The 22,804-nt window shown below is 36.0% G+C and overlaps 2 protein-coding genes across 3 annotated transcripts in view; one reads left to right on the top strand and one right to left on the bottom strand.

The window, feature by feature from the left end:
• Nucleotides 1-22,804, bottom strand: part of LOC107224993 (pro-corazonin) — a 47,039-nt gene that overhangs the window by 5,852 nt on the left and 18,383 nt on the right. The window lies entirely within an intron of this gene.
• Nucleotides 3,199-22,756, top strand: LOC107225001 (lateral signaling target protein 2 homolog). Its single transcript, XM_015665294.2, has 6 exons — nt 3,199-3,539; nt 15,296-15,718; nt 16,014-16,358; nt 16,497-19,030; nt 19,246-19,529; nt 19,614-22,756. The coding sequence occupies exons 1-6, from the start codon at nt 3,504-3,506 to the stop codon at nt 19,892-19,894; spliced, it is 3,903 nt and encodes a 1,300-aa protein (XP_015520780.1). The 5' UTR covers nt 3,199-3,503; the 3' UTR covers nt 19,895-22,756.

The raw sequence follows: 22,804 nt of genomic DNA, 5'->3' as shown, positions 1-22,804 counted from the left end.
TTTCAAATTAAGAATCAATTCTCAAAGCCAATTTCGGACGTGATCGTAACTTTTCAGCAGAGCTTTGACGGCGACGAATTAAAAACGTCACGTCTTGTAACGATTCAGTTCTTAAAAAATACCGAAGTCAAACCGAGATGTAAAAGACGAAAATACAAGGACGGCATATCCGTTTAAACTTACTTTCTTTAGCCCTTTCTGAATTTTTAACTCTAGAAAAACCTTCGTAATAAGTTCATGTGAACCGGAATGAAAAATGAATCGAATAATTGGGACTTTTTTGAAGCGTCATCGCAAGGACAACATTTGTGCACCTAAGTAACTAGACAATAGTACAAGTTGTAGAAGAATAGCCGTTTCGAAGTGATTCTTTTTTGGCGCTGGATAGATAGTGCTCAGAAAAGGTTCAGAAAAAAATCAAATTTATTTGCTTGTTCGTTTATGTTTCATATAAATAGCAAACAGACAGTTATAGTTGTTTTTGATTCATCTAATAAAAAAATCCTTTATTGTTCGACTGACAATGAGAGCTGACTGAGAAAAATTAACATTCTCAATATTTGAAGATACCTGGAAAAGCTGGCATGTCGAAAAATTTGAGAAGTATAAACGCGCTGCTCTCGTTAAAAAAAGGTATTGCGAAAGCTCGTGATCTTACGTTTTGTTGAAGAATGCGATATTTCTTTTAGGAATCGCTCAAAAGTCAGCAACTCAAGTTTCTCTCTTTCTTCCAGACTTATCACACAGGCTCGATTGTTTGCATTTTCTCCGCTTTTTCCCGCATTCGTTAGATTCTTTTGACAGTACTTTTTTCCGACACTTACGTAAATCATTTTACCCTCAAACATCAATAGTTGACACGAGCCATTGAAGTATACCATGCGTATGTATCCGTTTACATGGAGCAATACCGTTGGGATCAAGTTTGCGATTCGACACAATGATCCACAAATGAATATAAAAAAAAAAGAAAACGGCGATGAAAAGAGCAGACTGGATTCATTTGGATTCTGAAATTTATATACTGAAATGTATAGAGTTAGGAGTTGAAAAAAATATTCAACTTTGATTCAAGGGAAGATTTATGGCTCGGATATAATGAAGAAATTTTTTAAGAAGCTCCATAAAAGTCGCGATACGTGTAATGCATAAGCATTGATTACTTTGCGTGAAATTAACGTGTTTACATAAGTAAACCGTCGACTTTCCGTGATTAAAAGAAAACCCCATATCATTCCATTTCACTGTATAGCGGAACACACACGTAGCACATAGTGAATAAGTGAGAAGAGTAAGAGAGGGAAGAACAAAACGTGGCAAAGTCAATTACTTCGAGTGCTGCTCGATTCAATTGAACAAACATTTTACACCAGCCCCGAAACAATAATCGTACAATTTGCAAAATAACCGAGCTGTCGATTTCATTAAGAAGATTGCGGATCTTATTTTTATACGTGATTCTACTCGGTAGGTAACAAGTTATAGTTACCGTATAAACTTGCGCAGCTAGTCGAACATGGTGTGTAAATTCTGAGCTAACTGCAGTCGAGATTTACAATTTTATTAGATTGCAATATTTATCTCAATTTATGTAACGATCACTGGTCATTATGACGAATTCATATCATCGAATCCAGGCTATGCATCTGATGACTCTGTAATTTCTCTGACGTTGCTGTAATCATGATGTACTAGCTCCACTTATGCAACAATGATAAATGAAGTGTTTTTTTTCTTCCTCGTTTTACAAAAACAATTCACAGGCATTGGAATTAATTGTATAACAGTGATCGATCAGCAGTTTATATAACGTGACGAAACATGTATAGTTATTGATTTTTCGGTATGTAAATAAATTCAGTGTTTCATCAATCACCGTTGGGAAGAAAAATCAGTGATTGGCAACGTTGTTTTTATTATTTTAAATATTCTGCAAAGAATCATTTAATTTCTAATATAACGTCTACGCAATAATTAATATTACGCAGTTATAGACTATGATAACTTTCAGAAACTGAATACATCATTCTAATTCGTCCATATATAGTTATATAAATAAATGACAGTAAATACTTGTTTCTTAATTATATTACGTAAATCTAATCGATTTGAAAATGTAGTCAGATTAGAATCTGCATTTCACATTATTACAACCTACGTGCTTGTATAGCTAGTTGATACTCATAAAGTATTTTGCATCCTCAATTCGAACGTTGATCAAGGTTCATTTAAATATAGAGTTGAGAAAAATGAAAAATATTTTCAAATATAAGACTTTTTCTCATCAGATCACATTCTACGCATCATATAAATTCTTATATGTCACAGTCTCTTCATCAATATATTTACAATATAATTTATACAGATAGCGACACATTCGTCGTGTCTACTTGAACAATATTAATTGTGGTCTCTCAAGAAAACGAATAAGACTTCCCAAAGATTAGTCCATAACAATTACCGTGCACTAGGTCTACAAAACTTTTGACAAGAGTTCTTACCTCAAAAAGTTCATTGACGTTTCCACTATATTCAGATTAAATATTATCGCACTGTTTCCCGTCGAAATACTGCAGAGTTCATTCATCCATACATAATCAATGCCAAACATATTTTCTAAATATTATTTCAGATGGTGATATGAACATGTGAAGAGAAACTGTGAAAATAGTGATTTTTGCAGCACTTTATATCACTTTACCATATATTTCAAATAATTCAATTACTAAAATTATCGTCAAGTGTTATTAAAATTTTTTGACATTAACATTCTCTTTATTCTTATAAAATGGCTCCAATATCTTTCATGGAATTGTTCCCTATTGCATTATTCTATTCGTTGTATAGAAATTCACATAAAATTTTTTACCTACATCGGATGAACACACCAAAGCCCATTAGGGCAACTGTCTTTATATTCTTCAGTCAACGCTAACGTAAGAAGACAACGAATATCAGAAGACGTATTACAACAAATTCTTGAACCAAGTCTCATCTCGCCGTTTTCAATCGCTGCCGAATACAACCCATTATTCAGAGAGGCACAATATCCGCAGCAAGGAAAACAACACGATTCAAAATTTCCGCCACAGATGACGAAGCGGACTTAGTTCGTTGTTTCCCCGCGACGCGTCGCTGCATGCGAATCCGCAGAAGGCAGAGATCCGTTTTGGCGCATGCGTGAGAGGAGCTTCTTCAGTTACTCCGAGTTACTCGCCGAGTGTGACGCGGTACTGACGCCTATCGGGCAACTTTGCAATCATGCATCGCAAGTGGATTATTTAGATTTGTACAATCGAGGGATTCGTGTGCATATCGTCCCGCATCGAGGGCGAACAAGGGGCGCTATAAGACACTGAATTCGAGGTGCCTGCGAGTGTGCGTTTGCTGTTAAAAATGTGTAGCTCGTAGCGACCGTGTCAGCCGCGCGCTGCGAGACCGTAAGTTCGTTAGTTCGTGGATTTATTTCGTTTGTTTCTCGCCTGCCAGCCAGCATCGTTGTCATGGAGTCCATAAGAAAATGGTTCTACAGGCCGAAGGTAAGCCCATTTTCCACGAGTAAGCGTATTTCTGTTACGCTGTGGCATCGCAGTCCGTCGCGTAACTTCGATTTTGTAATAAAGGGCGTGCTGGCAACGCCAGTCATCGTATACCTCGCTGACAATTGACGGTTGGAAAGGATAAAAAACAAAAAACAGACGGCAATCCGAGGGACGTTCGTTCCATTCGACTCTTTATTCAACTTCTGCCAGCCAGATATTCCCACCGTTTGTTTATCACTCTAGCATCGATGGCTGCTGATTTTCCTCACCCGTTTCTCGACCGTTAAAACCTCGGGCAATATCGCAAAAACTCCTCTCTCATCGTCAGTCTTTTCCGCAATCACGTCCCGGACCGTTCAGTCGTCCCACCTAAACAACCGACTATCACCCACACTGACAACCAAGGTGCGTAAACAAGTGACAGCCACAATCGCGCTGTCTTGTCTAGCTGACCAGCCAGCCATATCGGGCTGTTCCACAAACCCCAGATGGATAGATTCTCGTACCTCGGAACTGTAAAAGATTATTTCTTTATCTCTCGTTGTTCTCAACGATCTCCGATGCAAGAATAACAAAAGTAAAATTAACAAAATCGTATGCCAAGTCGATGTCGCGGTTGAATTTATTTATGCAGATACGCCTCGTGCAATAACGAGGTGGTTTATCGTCGCGCTTTGTTGTTTCTCCTTTTCTCGATAAATATTAAAACGAAGAAGGAGGGGGGGCGCGGGAATCGTTGAAATCGTCTGTGTAATTACCATTCCGCCATCGGCAAATGAAGCAACCTTCGTATAGTCCGTTTACAGGCTCTCGACTGCGTAAGTGCAGAGACACTGTCACTCGCACCGCGTTCATCGTTTCCCTGTCATCATCCCGTAACCTTGGCAATCGACGTGTGTTGTTTCTTTCTACCCACGAATTACGCGTGTGTAGATACAGAAACCATAAGGAAGAACATGCGTTTAGTTTCGGAATTATTTATACGTGACGTCGTTATTGCACGATTATGCATCACTTGTTAACCAGCTTCACGCGCAGTGGAAATTTTCGACAAGTTTCAAGTCGAGGAGTTACTACCACCACTACCACTACCACAACCACCACGTGGTCTCTCCGCGTCTATAATTCAATGTCGAAAACAAAACGCGTCCCATTAAGAACAGTATTTTCCTCACGCGTGCGCATAATTTTTTTAAAACCTAACGATGGGTTAATAAAGGCGAATACGTACGCAGCCTCGGCCACTACTATGACGACTACGACCTTGTTTGTCGAATTTTTTACCGAGGAGCCAGCAGAGTAGGCCATAATAGTAAGTAAAGCCTGCGACTGCGGCAAAGCTAAATACGTAAATAACGTAATAGATTCCATTGTAGACTGACGGAAAGATGACAAGATTGTTGTACACCGGATTGTAATATTATCGCGATTTGTCGCGGGAAGAAGGGGAGAAATTTAACGTCTGGAAAGAAGTAGAAAAAGAGAATATATACGTGGCATTTCCTAATTTTTTTCCGAAACTTATGCTGCCGTTCTATGACGCATAAAGCGTCAGCTGTTGCCGAACTAAAGAGAAACGAAGAATAAATCACCCGCCAGCCAGATAAACTTTAAAACTTTGATGGTGGAAAAATTGTACGGTGATAACAACGACGGTGAATTGTTATAATAATATTAATCGCTCGTGAACTCGGAATTGTTCATGGCACGCTGGTCAAACGGTTATTCGCGGGATTTAAATATAATTGGACTAACCGGTCGGTTTTAATTTGTTTTTTTCACCCGTCGATTCTCTCACTCTCTCTCTCCGCGTGTACGACGATATTACCTACGCGTCTGTAGTATAATCAGCTGTTTGATGATTTATTAACGACCCAGTCATCGGACAAGGCCTAACAACCGGGAACAAAATAAAATTAAAAAAAAAAAAAAAGTCCCAGAGGTGTACGTGAGAATCGAGGCGAAAAATATACGGCTAGAGACAAAAGATAACATTAGATGAGTCACGCATGCTCGGCTGCAGGCCAGAGAGACGGAATATACCTACACGCTTGTACGTACAATGTATACAACGAGTCGATTAGAGTGGAATACGTTGTATGAATGTTTCGTTCACCGTTTCTGCAGCTAAGAATTCTCGCAAGCCTCTCGACAATCTTGCGTCACGCTCTTTGACCGAACCGCCGATGAAAAGCTGAGAGAACTAAAAGAGATGGAGAGAGAAAATTTATGTTATACATATATACATAAATTAAGTTTATGTCCTTGTTTACTGATTCGACGCTAGCGCTGCAGCCCCCCTCCCCTCCCCTCACCGCTTCCACTTTCTTCCTTTCTTCTTATCTATTCATCAGCCCTCCTTTCTCGGGTTCCGTATTATAGAGATCAGGAACCGCTTCTTGATTTTCTTCGAATCGCGTATCAGAGGTCGTCGAATTGCTTTTGCAAACGATGTGTTTCTACGTCAATTATACCCAGGTCTAAATTTTCGGGTATGTTTGTATTCATCGTCCGAGATTTCCTGTAATTTGCTAACTGGTAATATCAGGAAAAGTCTGGGTATTCTTGATGTTTAATAAAAAAAAAAAAAAATAAAGGATGAATTCTTTAAGGGGTTATATACAGTTAGATGGCCGAAAAAAAGCGAATTTTCCAGAATTTTTTCTGAGAAAACTTTTAAATTTATTGATACAAAAATTTGCACACATATTATGGTATCTTTTAACTGTATTTTAAGACTTGGTATTGGTAAAAATATTTATTTGGAAAGGAGCTACAGCTGATCTCCGGGAGCTCCTCTCAAAAAAGACGTTTTGCGGTGACCACTATATATCTTTGAACTGGATCCTCAGAAATTAAAAAACCAAACAGATTTCGTTAAAGTAATGTTAAATCTAATAATTAATCGAAGGAATAAGCAAAATAATTTTTTTTGACAAAATGGCGGTTTCTCAAAAAAAAAAGTCGATTTTTGACCAAAATTTCGGCCTTAAATTGTTTATAAAAAAAAAAATACCGGTGAGAAGAAATCTTCGATTAATTACTAAAAATTATATTTAAGAAGCTCGTGTTAAAATTTGACACTAATCAGTCAGGGAATTTCGGGTTCCAAAACGCATACGAACCCTGTATTTGCCTTAATTATTCGAATAATTGTACTTTCGAAATTTTCAAACGTTCCGAATCTCTAGAAATTTTTATCCAATTATATACAAAGAACAGGTTTCACAAAAATGGAAAAAAAAAAAAATACTGACCGGTAAATCACTTTCTATAATATCATTATAATCACTATTCTTTTACTACCATATACATCCGTCTACCGCAAAGGAAAAAAGACGTTTAAATGTTTATATTGATAAGTGGTGCGAAAAGCAAAAAGCCGTTTCACAAGTCAGAAAATAGGGGGACAATCCTGCGTCAATCTCATGCAGCATCCGGTCAATAATTTGTGCATACGTTATTCCGACCGCTGCAAGGCTATAAATTACCTCGTCGGCAAAGCAATTATTGCTACACTAAGCGAATTTTAAACCCTCCAATCGCCGCTTAAATTTAGGTAAAATTGGCGGATGGCGATGACACCGATATTAGTCATGTATCTAGATCGTTAAAAAGAAGAGACGGACGATGGACAAAACTCGTTTAGTAGGTACCTACTTTACCGCTACGTGAAGCGTAGATGTCTGTAGGTAGATATTACAACTATATAAAAAGGAATCGAAACCCAAAGCGCAATGCTTCTATATATTATGCGTAATCTCAGAAATGAAACATTTCTTTCTCCAGAGTTGAAACTACGTTGCAGAAATATATCTTCGTCGCGATAACTAATTTATAGGTATTTATTAGCCAACTTTTCCGAAGTACTTCGAATCAACCTGCAGGAGGTATTAAACGAGAAAGAATTATACGTAAAAAAAAAAAAATAATTATTATTAGTTCGGAAAAGGATAATGTTTCCTTCTTTCTTCGTATCTCTTTGATTATTAACATTCTGTCGGTGCTCATATCGGCTCTGTTTCTTCTTTCCCTTACCGTTTCCTTAGCAAAGAAGTTATAATGCGGAAAGAAATTATTATACTTTTACCATTTTTTTTTTTCTTCTTACCATGATATCATTTATTGAAAGTATATATAATACATCGGGTTTAATTAGTCTATAATGTACGAGTTCATGTTTGTTTTGTAAGAAGGTCTACGTTTTAACGTATGGTAAAGCATGCACACAAGTGAAAACGACATCGAAAGTAGAACCTCTCCCGATCTGAAGAGAACCTGCTTGCCTGGTTGACCGCTTTTTACAATCACACACAGTTACGTATATCGAATGCTGACGGAACCAAGTTGTGTACCTATTTAATTACTCTCCTCAGACAGAGACACACATGCCGTATCATAATCCGCAGGTACCTCGCATATTGCCATATATATTATATACCTGATAAGACGAGAGCGTGTTTTCACAAGTTTTTAAATGTCGTTTCGTTATTCTCTCATCAGAATTCGCCTTCATTATATACACCTATGTTGAAATACGTGCTGCGGCTTTCTTCTTTCATACGTGTATAATGCACGGTTCTATTTATTTTCAATTCCTTCTACGTCATTTCAGACAAACGTGTCTCCTATTTCTGCCGTTAAATAGCACCTACTGTCCTTCGCAGATCCGTGAAAAATAGATTATTAACGAAACCGAAGTTTAGTAACGTTGATGTATCGAAATTTTGAAACGAAAATTACTGTTTCGCACCTTTGGAATATCTGAAAAAATTGAATTTACAAAATCTGAGTTGAGCAATGCCGTATCATCAGTTTACTAAATTTCAAGTAATTCTAATGTTGCATGTCATTCTAAAGCCTGATGATTATTATTACGTTTTGCGATGTTACATGTTATACGCAGCATAATATCCGGTGGTCGATACACCTGCGCCATGATTTTGTTAATTCGACAAGTTTAATAAGATAAGTAACAAATTTATGGAACAAATATACGATATCGTGTTTGCCTTTTCATTTAGAAATCGTCAACTCCGTCAAATCGGCGGGGCTCGCAGCAGTCCGCGATGTTTTCAAAACAAAGTTTATAACGTTTCGCAATATATATATTGGTTAGAAATCTCTTCGATTTCCAAGTTGATTTCACATTAAAAGCCGCAGAGCAGTATCGCTGCAGTGTATAATTTTCTACACTCCGTTAGCGTTGCGAGGCACGATATCTTGTCGATGACTGATGTAATTATAACGGTCGAGGTTTCAACAGAACGTGCTAATTTATTGTGCCACCGCATTTGAGATAATTCTTTGTTGTACGTACCATATATATACGTAATAAATAACCAATCTCCGTTATGCTATCGCTGATGCATATGATTTCCTATAAAGTTTCCACCTTCCGCAAAATATGCAGCTGAAGTTATTAATGTTAGCGTAACGAAACATAAAAGGAAAAGTCATTGCGTAATTATAGAATGATCTTCAAGGATTTGACGTTGCAACACGTGAATATATTTTACTTATCATGTTTTCCTAAATTTCAGACATTCCTAAAGGTGCGAAATAAAGATTTTTCCTAAACATATGCATCGTTACAATAACGTTACTAATCTTTATCCTCATCGGAAAATTACCGTGTCTTCAACGTGTTATATTTCATCAAGTTCAGAGATTCCGCGAATCTGTGACGACGACACGTTTTCTCTGTATAATATTAAGATGTGGTTTCGCTAATCAAGTCCTAACATGCGTACCAACACGATGAATTTACTTTACATATGATTCTCGAATTTAATTATCAAGTCTACCAAAAAAAAAAAAAAAAAAAAAAACCAACAAAGTTTACGCATTTTATTCTCCAATTTATTCCGTGTTAGATATGTGTGAAAGGTAAATGTACAGACTGCATTTAATCGTTATATACGCGAACAAGAAAAATTTGTAACTGTAAAATCTCTGCGTCATAGGATACAATATTGCTAATTCCTGCCCTGTCAAAATACACTGAAATTGTAAGTTTACTCGCGCCAAGTATACTTGCCAACAGCAGTAAAGAAATCGTTCGGGAAATTGTTTCTCGTTTGGAGAGGAACAAAAACAAAAATGATTATTTCAATCACGCTTGTAGCGTATTGAAAATACACGTTATACCCACAATTAAAATTTACACCTTCGGTGTCTCCAGGGTTGATCTTTAATCGCCAAAATTTATCCGTTTTTTTACACCGATGTATATTTATTTATAGATATAACACAAACATGTTCCACTTCCCATACAGCATACTGTAATGTTTAATAAAATACATACTCTTGTTGTTTACTTGCCATCGCCAAGAATTAGCACGATATCTTACGATTAGGCGCGAAGAATTTCGTTTATTTCTTTTTCTGCATGACCAATCCGCGCGGCTGAACTCGTCTTAAAAATTTCTTTCGAGTTCTCTTTATTGGCTTTCGTCCACGTGGCGAATTCTTATATATTTAAACTCATCACCGGTAAATAAGTAATAATTTATACAAAGCGTTTTATTTATTACGTATATACAGATAAAAGGTATTATTTTTTTATTTTATTTTCTTTCTAATTGGGTCTCAAACGTGCAGTAAATTAAAATTATTAAATTTATGTACGTAAAGTCTTGATTGCAGAAACGTACGTTGTTATATTTCCTGATGTGGTAAACGAGAAAAATTAAAATTTAATAAATAAACTTTTGTCGTTCACAGAAAACCGGAAGTTTATCCGAATTTTTTTTTTTTTTTTTTTTCGTGAGACAATCGTGAGCAACTTCCAAAAATATGAATCATTTTTTCCTCGACTTCGTAAATAAATATTGTGCAAACGCATGCAAGTCAAACGGTGTTTCTTCGTCCGTTGTTTGTCTTGTGAACGAAATACGAGTCTTTTTTAATAAACTTTCGAAATCGCGGTGAGACGCGGACGATAACTACTTCAAAACGTTGAGTAAATAAAAACTAATCACATATGACCGTTGGCCTAGTGTTTCTATCCAGCTGCGGACTTATCGAGGAGGTTGACCCCCAACAACGAATAGCCCAGTTTGCAGAAAAAAGAAACACTCGCGCCTAACGATGATAAACCGATTTTGCAAACAACAATTTTGAATGAAATACGTCCAAGGAGAGATTGTATGTAACAAGTATGCCTACGTGTTTCTTTTTCATTTCTTTTTTTTTTTTTTTGTTTTATAAACATTTCTTACAATCTTTTACCAAGCTAGAAGGTAGGATCAAGAGCGCGATAAAGTGATACTTGTAATAATATTAACGACGGTTTGAAGAATTCTGTTTGTTCGCAAATCATATGCTCCCGAAGTTTAAAATAAGTTTGACGTAATAAATCAATAGTATATCAACGTAATATTCAACTATAATTTCATCGTATCGTATTCGCGAATACAGATATCTATAGGTTAAATAATTTACTCTTCAGAAATTCATTATCGAATCGCAGTATCAGCAGCATCTTTAGTTCTCGATTAAACATGATCGATTAAAACTTCGAGTATACAGCAAATCGACAAATGTAGACGAGCCAAAAGTTTGATAAAACATATCTCGTCTAGAAAATGCGTGACCTACATTTATGAATTAAGTTATAAAAATATCTGCAACGTAATGTATTTTGCAGTGTTTAACGTGATTCAGCAAAGAGTATGAGGCAGAAATAAAAACGAAGAATTTTCTTATCTTCAACGTTTATTCCGTAAAGCAACCCTGAAAAGTTCCGATAAGTTCTGAATTTGAAAAGTTCCGAAAATTGAAGTTACGATAGAGTAAAGTTCCGGTAGAGCAAAATTCTGAAAAATGAAATTTTGATTGAGTCAAATTCTGGAAATTAAAATATACTTACACAGCGTAGTTTACTCGACAAGTGGGTGTGAAAAATAAAATAAAAAAAAAAAAAAAACTAAAATCAGAACAACCAGGATTCCGAACGTCAGAATATCAAAAATTCAAGACAAAGAAAGATCAGAGGTGAAATTTCACCGAGCGAGAAATTGACAATACTGAAAATCTTGAATTATTCGGAAATTCGATGTTTGAGATTTAAAAATTTTCCCATTTTCGGAACTTTGATTTGTCGGAGTTATGCTCTTTTGGCATTTTATCCTTTCGAAACTTTGCACTTTGTGAAGTTTTAGCGTCGGGTTTTGGATTTTACATGTCGGTATAAAATAAAACCCGTTCAGAGTTGATGTAAATCACACAATAAATTACGTTACGGTAAGGAACTCGACAAAATTCTTGCGAACCGCAACACGCTTGTGGTTTTGTTGTATCGCATTGCGGGAAACGATGCATCTACATCAGACGTTATTGTACAAAGAGATACGAGCTTCCGAGAATGTATAACATTCACGGAAAAACGTTGGTTTTCTTTGTCTTTTCTAGGTATCAAATTACGACTAATTGTAAGTCGACTCGACGCGAGGAGCTTCACATATTCAAGCTTTGCGAAAGTTTCCCAAATCCTACGTCCCTGTGGTAGATTGAAGAAAAAAATTCACCTAATGATGAATTTATATAATATAAAGTTTCTTAAACGTTAGAGATTCTTCGGTTACGAAAATTGTGCCAGACCGACATCTTAGATATATGCCTGCGGTATAGAACAGAAGCATTTATACGAATGAAACGTCGAAAAGAAAACAACACGTATACACCATGTTTTGGTATTTTTATCATACGATGACAAGACATTCTTATACAGTAGCTTAAGTTGTTTTGACATTTCGACAGCGCATATTATACAAAGAATTTACAAACCTCATAAGTTGATATGAATAAAATTGTCAATGAGAGTATTAGCATAACCTTGATGAGTGTAATTATAATGTCAGTTCATAAATTCGCTAAAAATATAATTCAAACTCAGAACAAAGTGCAAATACTAATTTCAAATCTTTTTTCTTTCATATTACGTCAAATCTGTTCAACGATATATTTTTCCACTTAAGTTAAAAAAAAAAAAAAAATCTTGAGAATTCTGTAATAAAAGTTTTATCCACACCGTTTAAAAGACTTTCATGAATTCGCCGCAGATACAAAATGTCTAAAGTCAACTTTGAAAACCAGTTCTTGACTTCAACTGTAATATTTCAACAACGTGCCAAAAAAAAAAAAAACATACACTTTTAGAGAATTGCCAGCGTCGGAATTACTTATCGCGGATGACATTTGTTGAATATATGTAAAGCCGTATGCACGAAGTGTTGTATAATTCCTATTTTCGGCCCTCATTGGCACATAATTCTATAGTATTACACGTATAATGAGTTTATACGCGCCGAAGCGTTAAAAGTCCCAGCGTCGCGCTGCCGAATTCGCTGAATCATTTCTCATTCGTTGTCAATTAGATAATTCAATCTGTACGTTCACTACTTGTTTTTCTGTTCTCTTACAATATAACCTTGTCATCGATTAAGAGACCGATTTACGGAAAATGTGTTGAAAAGGTAAAGGAGCAAATATTTGTCAGCTAGAATCAAGATCTCGGCACTCAAGTGCGGCGTATTAGTTGTTATAAAATGTGTACCTTGTATCTTATCTCCGATAACACGTTGTTTACGGTGAATATGATGTACACGCAACACACCTTAGGTCATGTACCCACACAACGGATGTACATTGTGCATATGGACGAGGAACAAATTTGACTCCGAAATTATTAAAGTTTGAAAAATGAAAGAGAACCTTACGTTTCAAATTTTTCTTTCGTATTTTTTAATCGTTTAGGTATCTATTAAAATCATATAACAAACTATTCGTGTAGTGAAAATATTTCTCTATGTACCTACGTATACCGTATGAGATACAATATTTCTTTACGTCGATTTTCCTCATTTCTCACTCACACTATGAGATCATTCTGGACGGTATGTATATGTCGTTGATCGGCACACTGAGTCATATTTCCTATACTTTTTAACGGAAGTTATACGTATACACGCGTGTACTTAACTTTCTAACTTCACTTTCCAGTCCCGTCGACGCGATTCGTTTTTAAATATATGCTATAACAATAATCTCCTAGAATTTTTTCTGCAGTTGGATTAAGTACATCATCTTCCGATTCGATGTAAAAAAACACATTTTACATAATTAATCGTATAAACTTCACGTATAGGCATAATTCTTATCGTTATATTTTGCGGTATAAGATTAGAGCCATTTTGTCCGATAAAAAGACTCGTGCATTTTACGTCTATTTTACGATGAAGAAAAAATCACGACGAAATTATTTTCTTTGCGTGAAAATTAAGAGTATCGTAATTGTTCCCAATTTACTCCGCGGTCATATATATGTGTATGTATATAAGGCATTCCACCCCAAACCGATCTACATCTGATCCTTACCATTGGCGATTGTATTAATTTTCAAGAACGGTGTAGAGTGTGTATAAAAATCATCTTACACCGAGTTTTAGGTTTTCTGGACAAGAGGTTTGATTTTTACTGATCCCAAAAACACGAAAAACCAATTTTCGAATGAATTTCTTGTTGAAAAATGCAAATTTTTAGACCAAGATGGAAGTGAAACAGGTGATGAACCTTTAGACTGCCAGGATTTGAAGAGCTTTATTCCCTTTGAAAAGTCGCAGAATATTGTGTCTGTATCTTACATCTGGCATATTTAAAGTTCCAATCACAGGCAGAGACTATATAATTAAACTTTCTAACAGTCTAAAGTTTGAAAAGTAAGAAAAATCGAATCACATATAAATTTCAAAAATACAACTTTATATTTTCTAAGTTTTTTTTTCGCTTTTCAATTACTTGTATCGCCTGTAGCTTCTAAACCAAAATCTCCGTCACTTTCATCTTGGTCCTCAAAATATTCATTTCTTAACAAAGAATTCACGAGGAAAATTTCAAGTTAATATATTGGGACTATTCACAGGTAAATTGGATTTTCGTATATTTGAGAACAGTCAAAATCAAATCCGTCGTCCCAAAAATCCAAAACGCAATGAGGGTCATACCTAAGCCGATTTGGTGTGGAATACCTCGTATATAATACATCGTATACCTTCAATGTTCACTTTGCCGGGTTATCTTTTGTCGGGCTAAAACCGCAAGAACTCAAACAGTTGTTAACGCAGACACGTCGCATGAATAATAACCCTCGTAAAGATTATATCATCATTATGTCTACTTTAATATTAACTTACAGAAACTACTGCCTGCAGCGGCATTGTTCTCAAGCATACGAGCCGGGGTGTAAATATGTAAAATGTAAGCTGTGAAGGTGCGCATGCGCGAGCAAACTTAAGTGAATAAATAATTATCGAGTCGAGCGTGAAAACCATATCTTTTAAAAGTGTTGGTAGTCACTTCCGTGTGTGTATGAATGTGTACATACCTAAGGCATACGTATAACGTTACATTATATACTGCAGCGTAAATTCATATCGACTGCAGTTTAAATTTCACTTCGGTAATGATTGAATGATTGCATCGTCGCTAATCGAAATGTTCCGTAATATAATATGATATTGTTTTTGGGTAAAATATATAATACTTTTTTTGACCGTTTTAAACAGATGTGGAAATACAATATATATACATATCCCGCTATTTCAGGTGTAATGTTCTTTTATTCAATATGGTATGCGTATATACAAATGAAAAATTGAAAACGCACTCGTAACTATAAATTTATTTCGCTGTAAAATTGAAAGTGAAATAGTGAAACATTTTAAAAAAGAAATTTATATTCTTTGTTACAGAGAGACGACACATCGCTGCTTGCGCAGTTTTTCTACGCCGATGAATCTTTGAACGCGGTTGCTTGCGAGTTGGATTCATTTGACGGTCGACAAGAACCGGAGAGATGTACAACGCTCGTCAATCAGCTGCGACATTGTCAAGACAAAGTTTTGACGATATGCAATCAAATTATGGACGACCTCATTCCTGACAATCGAGCAAATAGAGATTTTAGGGTCAAATTTCCCGACGATGTGATGCAGGAAAATCTTGCCGGGCAGCTTTGGTTCGGCGCCGAATGTCTTGCGGCTGGTTCATCTATCATCAACCGAGAAGCTGAAAGCTCCGCAATGAGGCCACTCGCCAAGGCTCTTACCAAGTCTTTGGAAATTGTTAGAAATTTACTCCGAGATCACGCTCTCAAGGGTCACATGAATCTGAAGGTAATTTATCGCGATTCTTATTTCATTTTCAACCCGATGAACATTCATTTTCCAAAAAAGTAATAACGATTCAACCTCAATCGTATTACAATGAACTTGAAAGTCGAGCAATTTTGAGTATATGATTATGATTATTGTTGTTGTTGTTATTTGCAGATAAACATTTCAAATACTAAGTGTATATTTTAATCCTCTTTATTTTATAGTCTTGGTTAAATTTTCCAGATGAAAATATCGAGTCGATTCCTTTGCGACAAGGCATGTTCGTATGAGTTACAAATTTTCGTATTTTCAGGCTCAAAACCCCCTGGAACCGTCGTTAGAGAAGCTGATCGAGTCACTGAAGATATTCGATCGTTTGTTCGCCGATTTTGAGTTATGTTACGTCGGAGCTATGGTTCCAGTGAAATCAACCAAAGAGTACGAACAGCAGGAGCTCGTTTGTGTCCTATTTTCGGAAACACTTCAAAGAGCCCTCGAACGAGGTCTGTTGAGGCAGGCGGATGTGGACAACTATGAACCGGCTCTGATGTTCACGATACCGCGATTGGCGATAGTTTCTGGCTTATTAGCGCCTCCAGGAGGACCGTTGTGCTTGAACTCGGCCGATACTCTGAGCGAGATGTTCAGACCGTTTAGAGTGAGTATGAACTCTACAAATGACGTTTATACATTTCACTTTGAATAACTGGATCTTCATCGTGTGTAGTATCTAATGGTAGAGAGGAATGGGCCTGTTAATTTAATTGCAATGTCGTTTTTTCCGTTCAATTTACAGACCTTACTTTTGAAAATAAGGGAGCTACTCTGGACTTTGAACAATCGGGAGTTGTACATGCTGGAGAAATTGCTTTGCTCGAACGAAGAACCGTCAGCGCCTTTGACGCAAGGGACGAAATCAATTTGCCAAGATTTTCCTGACCTCGAGGAATTTGTACATAACTTTTATACGGGGTATCCAAATTGTAAAGAGTTCATTGTTGATTTTTATACTGTGACGAAAAATACTGGGAACAATATGGACGAAGTGGCGAACGACGCTGTTCAAATAATTGACGAAGACTGTAATAATATGACTGATGATACACGTGATACCAACAACGTTGATGTATCGAGTTTGGAGTACAGATCTCAAAATGATAAGAGTAAACAGTGTTGTAAGAACGAAACGATAATAAATACTAGGCCTGAAAACTTAATCTTGTCAGTGGATGGTGAAGAAAATCATCAAGGTGTCGGTCGTAATGCGATAACTGAGGCCAGTGCTGTCATCCATAGTCAAGATAAAGAAACTGCACGAATACTAAGGATACTGGAAGAAAACGGTGAAAATTCAGGAAGATCTATCAGATCGCGTAAAGACGACGAACAGAGTTCTCACAGTTGTGAAATAGTTGAGTTGAGTACAGTAAATATCGTTCCTAGGCAAGAAAACTTAAGTAGCACAGTTGATAGTTTGAACAATTTCGGACAGAGTGATAATAATCCAGGTATAAATACTCATAATTTGGACATAGGAAGCGAGGGGAGTTCGACTAGCAGCGCGGCACCACTCTCTGTAAATAATGTGTTGAAAGAAGAGAGCAGGCGAGACAGTTTGCAGAATAACGAGAGCTATTTAAACCCTGATATATCTGAAATCTTGGGAACGTCGGAAAACAACGAAGTTTTGCAAACGCAATATCTGCTTAACCAGGTGTCGCATGAAAACAATGTTACTGGTGACGGAATGCATGTACAAAATTCTATGCCTGACATCGAATCGAAAAAGCTAATATCCGAGGCTAATAAAACACTGTCTAATTTATTGTCCGATGGCGAATGTCAAAATGAAATCTCCGAGCAAACTGACTCTGGTATATGCACTGTGATATCGTCTGAAAACACAAGTCTGTATGACAAAAGTCCCGAAGAGAAGAGAACCTTCCCACGTGATGCTGAACACACTTGCGAAGATGACGAGGAGGATATCGAAGAAAATACGAGCTACTCATGTTCGAAAATAAATTCACCAAAACGAAAGAATTCTAACATATCAGAGAATTCTTGCGTTTGCAGTCTGCGAAGCTCAAAGACTGTTACTTCATTAGATAGTTCGATTGAGGTACATGCCTTGAGTTCAAACGGTTTAGATAGCGCTAAAAACATTCCAAAGATCTCTTCAAACTTTGATGGTACAAACGAAGAATTTGTCGGTTTAGCTTATGGTAATGGTCAGATATCTGTTTGTGAAGCGAATCAGACGAGCTTTCAGATAAACTATTCGGAAAATTGGGAGAATTTGAATCTTAACATAGACGCGTCGACATCGCGAAAGGAATTCTGGAGTGATTTGAAGTGTGAAAACTGTCCATCGACATCACAGAAGATAGACGTGATTGGTAATAAGATAGAAAAGTATGCCCAGGACAAAATGGCAATCAAAAAATTAAAAGAGGATAAACAGAGGAGGAGATACTTGAGAAAGTATGAAAGAAGGGGGAGCAGGAAAGAACATGATGATACTGCAAAGGTTTGCAGAAGCGTGCAAAACTTACAAGTGCCTACAAGTACGGAAAGTTCAAGGTCAAACTCCACGGATCGTGGTTTAAATCCAAGACTGACAAGTTTCGGTGCCACGTTACATCCGAGTCAAAATACGCGACAAATGCCCAACTTTGGTAGCCACAGTCCGCACATGAGTCCACGTTTGCAACATTTTGAAACGCGAAGTACGCAAAGCAGTAGTCAGTACACAACGTCATCTGTGCAAAAGCTGCACAGAAATTCGTCGATGCAAAACAGAAAGCTTTTAGATCACCGAAGATCGAGATCGGAACAGTTGGCTAGGATGAAAAAAAGAGACTTAGGGAAAAGAGATAAGCATGACAAGCATACGGGGGCAGGGAACGACAATGCTAGCAACACTAAGAAGAAAATTACCACAAAAGAAACTACAAGCTTAATCAACGATGGCTTAGGTCGCAGAACAGATAAAAATGGCTTGCCGGCCGAGCCTGTACAAACTACGTCCGAAAGTGTTCATCATTTCCAGTCACAAAGTTCAAGAGAAGTTTTCTCTAGCAATGGAAATTCCCAAAGAGCAACAAGGCTGGTCAACCCTGCGGTCGTCGCAAGAGCACATCCTACTAGCCTCGAAATAGTTTTGGTACAGAGAAAAGACATTGGGTCGAGTTCCAGCTGTTCCAGCTACTGCGATTCAAGTTCAGAAACAAGCGAATTTCAAAGTGACTGTCAGGATGATGAGGAAATCGCACTCGCCATGCAAGCCGCTGAAATTGCAAACAGAAACCAAATCAGAGCAAAATTCAGGTATGGTTCAGATTTGTTTACTCATTAAAGTACCAATTAATGCGTAATTCTAGAAAGAATTGAAAAATCGACAATAACCCAACTTCGAGTTGATCCCAAATTATTGAAAATTACCTTACTATCCACTTGGTAACTAACAAAGATGAGAAGTCTGATGTGAAGTGCGATTTCTCTCCGTAAATTAATTCCTGTTATTGCCATGTTTGTTTTTTCAGATCGTCTGAGGATTTGGTCCATCGGTTATTTGTCTGCGTCGCAGGAGTAGCCGATCAGCTGCAAACAAACTTTGCCTCAGACTTGAGAAACATCTTGAAGTGCGTATTTCTCATGAACAGTAGTCAGACGCCAGACGAGATAGAGCCCGTGAAAGATGAAAGCTTCGATTCTTCTACCCAACTAGATGCTGCTCCAATAGAAACTGATGAAAGAAGCAATCCGGAGCAGGAAATTCGAGATGATCAAAACGAATTGGACGAAACAACACCAACGAACGAAAGAAGTACGATAAAGACTTTTCAGACTCCCTTTTTGCCCGTCAAATCAATTCACCCGTCACTCTGAATGTCACGATTCTCTTTAACAGTATCGCCAATAACTGAGCGTGGCGAAGAATGTGTGGAACGCGCCCCAGCGTGGATACCGGATCAAGATGCTCCGAGATGTATGGCCTGTCATGCAGCTTTCACCGTAGTGAGACGTAGGCACCATTGCAGAAATTGTGGTAAAGTATTTTGTGGCCGGTGTAGTAACAACAACGTACCGTTACCGCGATACGGTCACACAAAACCAGTAAGAGTTTGCAATCGATGTTTTCTTTACCAAGTAACGCCGTTCACTGTATCAGAGGTAGCGATTACGAGCTAAATGCCTTAGAAAATATATTCAAGACGAATTCAATCATTAATCAAAGCCTGTGTTGAATTTAAAATAAAAATCCTGTGTAATACATTATCTGCTACGTAATTGCAGCCGTTTTTCGCTACATTATTATATTATAAATATTATACAAAGTTCATACGTTGCTTACGTGCGTCGTTAGAGCAACAGACTGCTTAAATTTATTCCAAGTATAAGCGAATGGCCGTAAGTTGAATAAAAAAATCTGAATAAGGATTGGAACTAAAATCAGTTAACGAAACTAGAGATTGCGTACAGCAAGGCTTTCACCGAGGTTTCAAAAGACTTATCGACTCTAAATCCGACAAATCTAAATCCGGTGATTTAATGAGTGTGAATTTTTAAATCTTAGGAACTCTGATTTTTTTTAATTTAAAAATTTTTCCGTTCTTTTTTCTTTTCAGTACAGAACTTTTTCAATTGACTTATGTTTGGTAATTCGACACACAAACGGTTATAGATTCTTGAGTCAGAAAGTGGCCAGTGTAAAGTCAAATTTTATAATATACTTAATCTATAGCGTTGCATTAATCTGCAAATAGCCTGAGCTAACCGAACTTAATTTCTTATATTCTTATAATTTGATCTAACATTGAAGCAAACCAAACTTCTTACAGTGTAACTCGTTGATTAACAGTTATTACTATGTAGTAACAAAAAACAAAAACACCATTTTTTTTTTATTCTTTCTAATTTATCTTCCGCTTAAAACGTCAATGAAAAATTAGTTCATTTACTCGGTTGCTCAATGGACAATGTTAATGTAAACGTAGCTCGATTGATGAATGCTGATATGTGAAAATATGGAAAGTACGAAAACGATGTGCTGTGTAAAATGAACACTGTGTAAATAGTCAAACGTGTCTATCCGTGATTATTATAAATTTTTGTTTTTTTACCATTTTACGGAGTGATAGTTGAAATTATATTTTACGGTTAGTACTTTCGGATAATTTGAACAGAAAGGACTCGACTAATTGACTATAACGAGAATATAATTAAATGTAAACTTAGTTTAGCCGGTGAAGACAATATAGATTGAGTGTAAACATAGGTAGTGGCTTAAAACGTTATACAGCAAAACAATAATTAATCATTAAAATATATGTATGTTCAAAAAAGCGCATGGGCGATGAAAAACGAGGTGCAATAATAATATCAAACTTTTCGAGATAACTGCAGACTGCGTTATGTGAAAACTTTCACTAGTTATCTGTATTGGTTTTTGTTGATGGGAATAAATATGAGGAACAAGCGAATTAGATTTCCTGTACTTTAAAAATTGCATGTGCGTAATTATAAATTTCTACACGTTCTGCGACGAATTCACCAAAGTGCAGACTTTAATCTGCTGTTAAAAAAATTTGTTTCAATTTTCGAAAGTTACTGAAAAGTTTATACGCATACATTCAATACTGACTTACAAATCAGTAGAGCACTGTTCAATATACTGTAAAGGTATTCTTTTTCTTCCATATTAGATTAATTCCAGGCATCAAATGTCTAAATAACCAACAACTTACGCTTCCCTTTCACAAAATTTACGTGGTATTATTGCTTAGCTTTGGCAATAAAATAACGATACTTATAAAAGATTATCTCTCAACATACAAGTGATGACTCACTAGTGTTTCTAAAGGCTAAATATAAAACTAATTTTTTGAGATACGAATAGATGTAAAGTTTTATTACAAATAACTGTCGATCGACGTTGACTCATATGATATTTCAAACCATTCTTGCTTTGATAGAGCAGTGTTCAAATAACAATTCTCTACTTGGAACGCGGTTCAAATATAATACATATAACATACATTTTGAAATCTTTGAAACCTCAATAAAAATTTCATAATACTGATTCTTACGATATAAAATTGAATAAATGTTCCCAAATACTTTCAAGCTTTCTCAAAATGTGTTCCAAATACTATATAATATTCATTCTCGTTATTGCGTATCAAGTATGAGATATAATGAAAATAACGATCTAATAACATTCCTTGTAATTAAAATAAAAGTAGTAAAATGAGTTTGGTGCGTTTTGCTGAGTGATAAAAATCTACGTCATGAAAATGTGTAGCGAAAATTTTTGGTTTCCTTATGACTAAGATGTGATGCCCAAAAAACTATATGCCGAATAAGGAGATTAAGTAGGGTCGAAGGAAAATGTATTTTTCACATATTGACGCCTTGTTATAGAACACCCATGTATTCATTAATTGTATTAAGTGTAAAAATTTTATCACGAAATTGATTATTTTTTCTGAAGAACACGAAAACAACAAAGTTTAAAAAAATTAAAAATTGCATACAAAACTATTATATGTATATACAGGTTATATTTAACATTACATTTCCGTTAGAATTATTTTTATATTATCTGTCCAATAGAATCGTTATTGTATAAGGTATACGCATCCGTTTTATGCTTTGGCTGACTATGCTCATATATGATAAAAGCTAAAAATTGAAAAGTAAAAAAAGAAATTTCTGAATTTTAAAGGTAATACTAGCATAGCGTTCTCAATAATAACAATAATACTATATTTAAGGATAATAATCGATAATAAATTTATGACATCGTTCTACAATTTCTATATAAGCATAGTCACTGTAACGGCAAAGAAATTGAAAAACAAATAAATAATAGTAATAAGAAAAATAATAATATTAAAAATAAGAACATATGTATGTGCGCACGTAGAATAATGATTAGTAATATCGTATTGTGAATATGTGTTTGACCAATATTCGATATACTCTGGTTTTGGTTATAAACTTATATTAAAACATGAATGTAAATAAAATTTGTTATTTAAGACGTTGAAAGATTCTTTATAATTTTCTATAACGTGCCGTTTATTTTTGTATAATATT

Source organism: Neodiprion lecontei, chromosome 1, assembly GCF_021901455.1.
Source record: "Neodiprion lecontei isolate iyNeoLeco1 chromosome 1, iyNeoLeco1.1, whole genome shotgun sequence".
In the NCBI taxonomy this organism is placed as follows: domain Eukaryota; kingdom Metazoa; phylum Arthropoda; class Insecta; order Hymenoptera; family Diprionidae; genus Neodiprion; species Neodiprion lecontei.
This window is presented reverse-complemented; position numbering and strand designations above follow the sequence as displayed.

Bases quoted from the DNA above. Each gene is read 5' to 3' on its own strand.
- LOC107225001 (XM_015665294.2), top strand. From the start codon at position 3,504: ATGGAGTCCATAAGAAAATGGTTCTACAGGCCGAAG. The intron at 3,540-15,295 runs GTAAGCCCATTT...TCTTTGTTACAG, and splicing joins AATGGTTCTACAGGCCGAAG to AGAGACGACACATCGCTGCT. The intron at 15,719-16,013 runs GTAATTTATCGC...TCGTATTTTCAG, and splicing joins AGGGTCACATGAATCTGAAG to GCTCAAAACCCCCTGGAACC.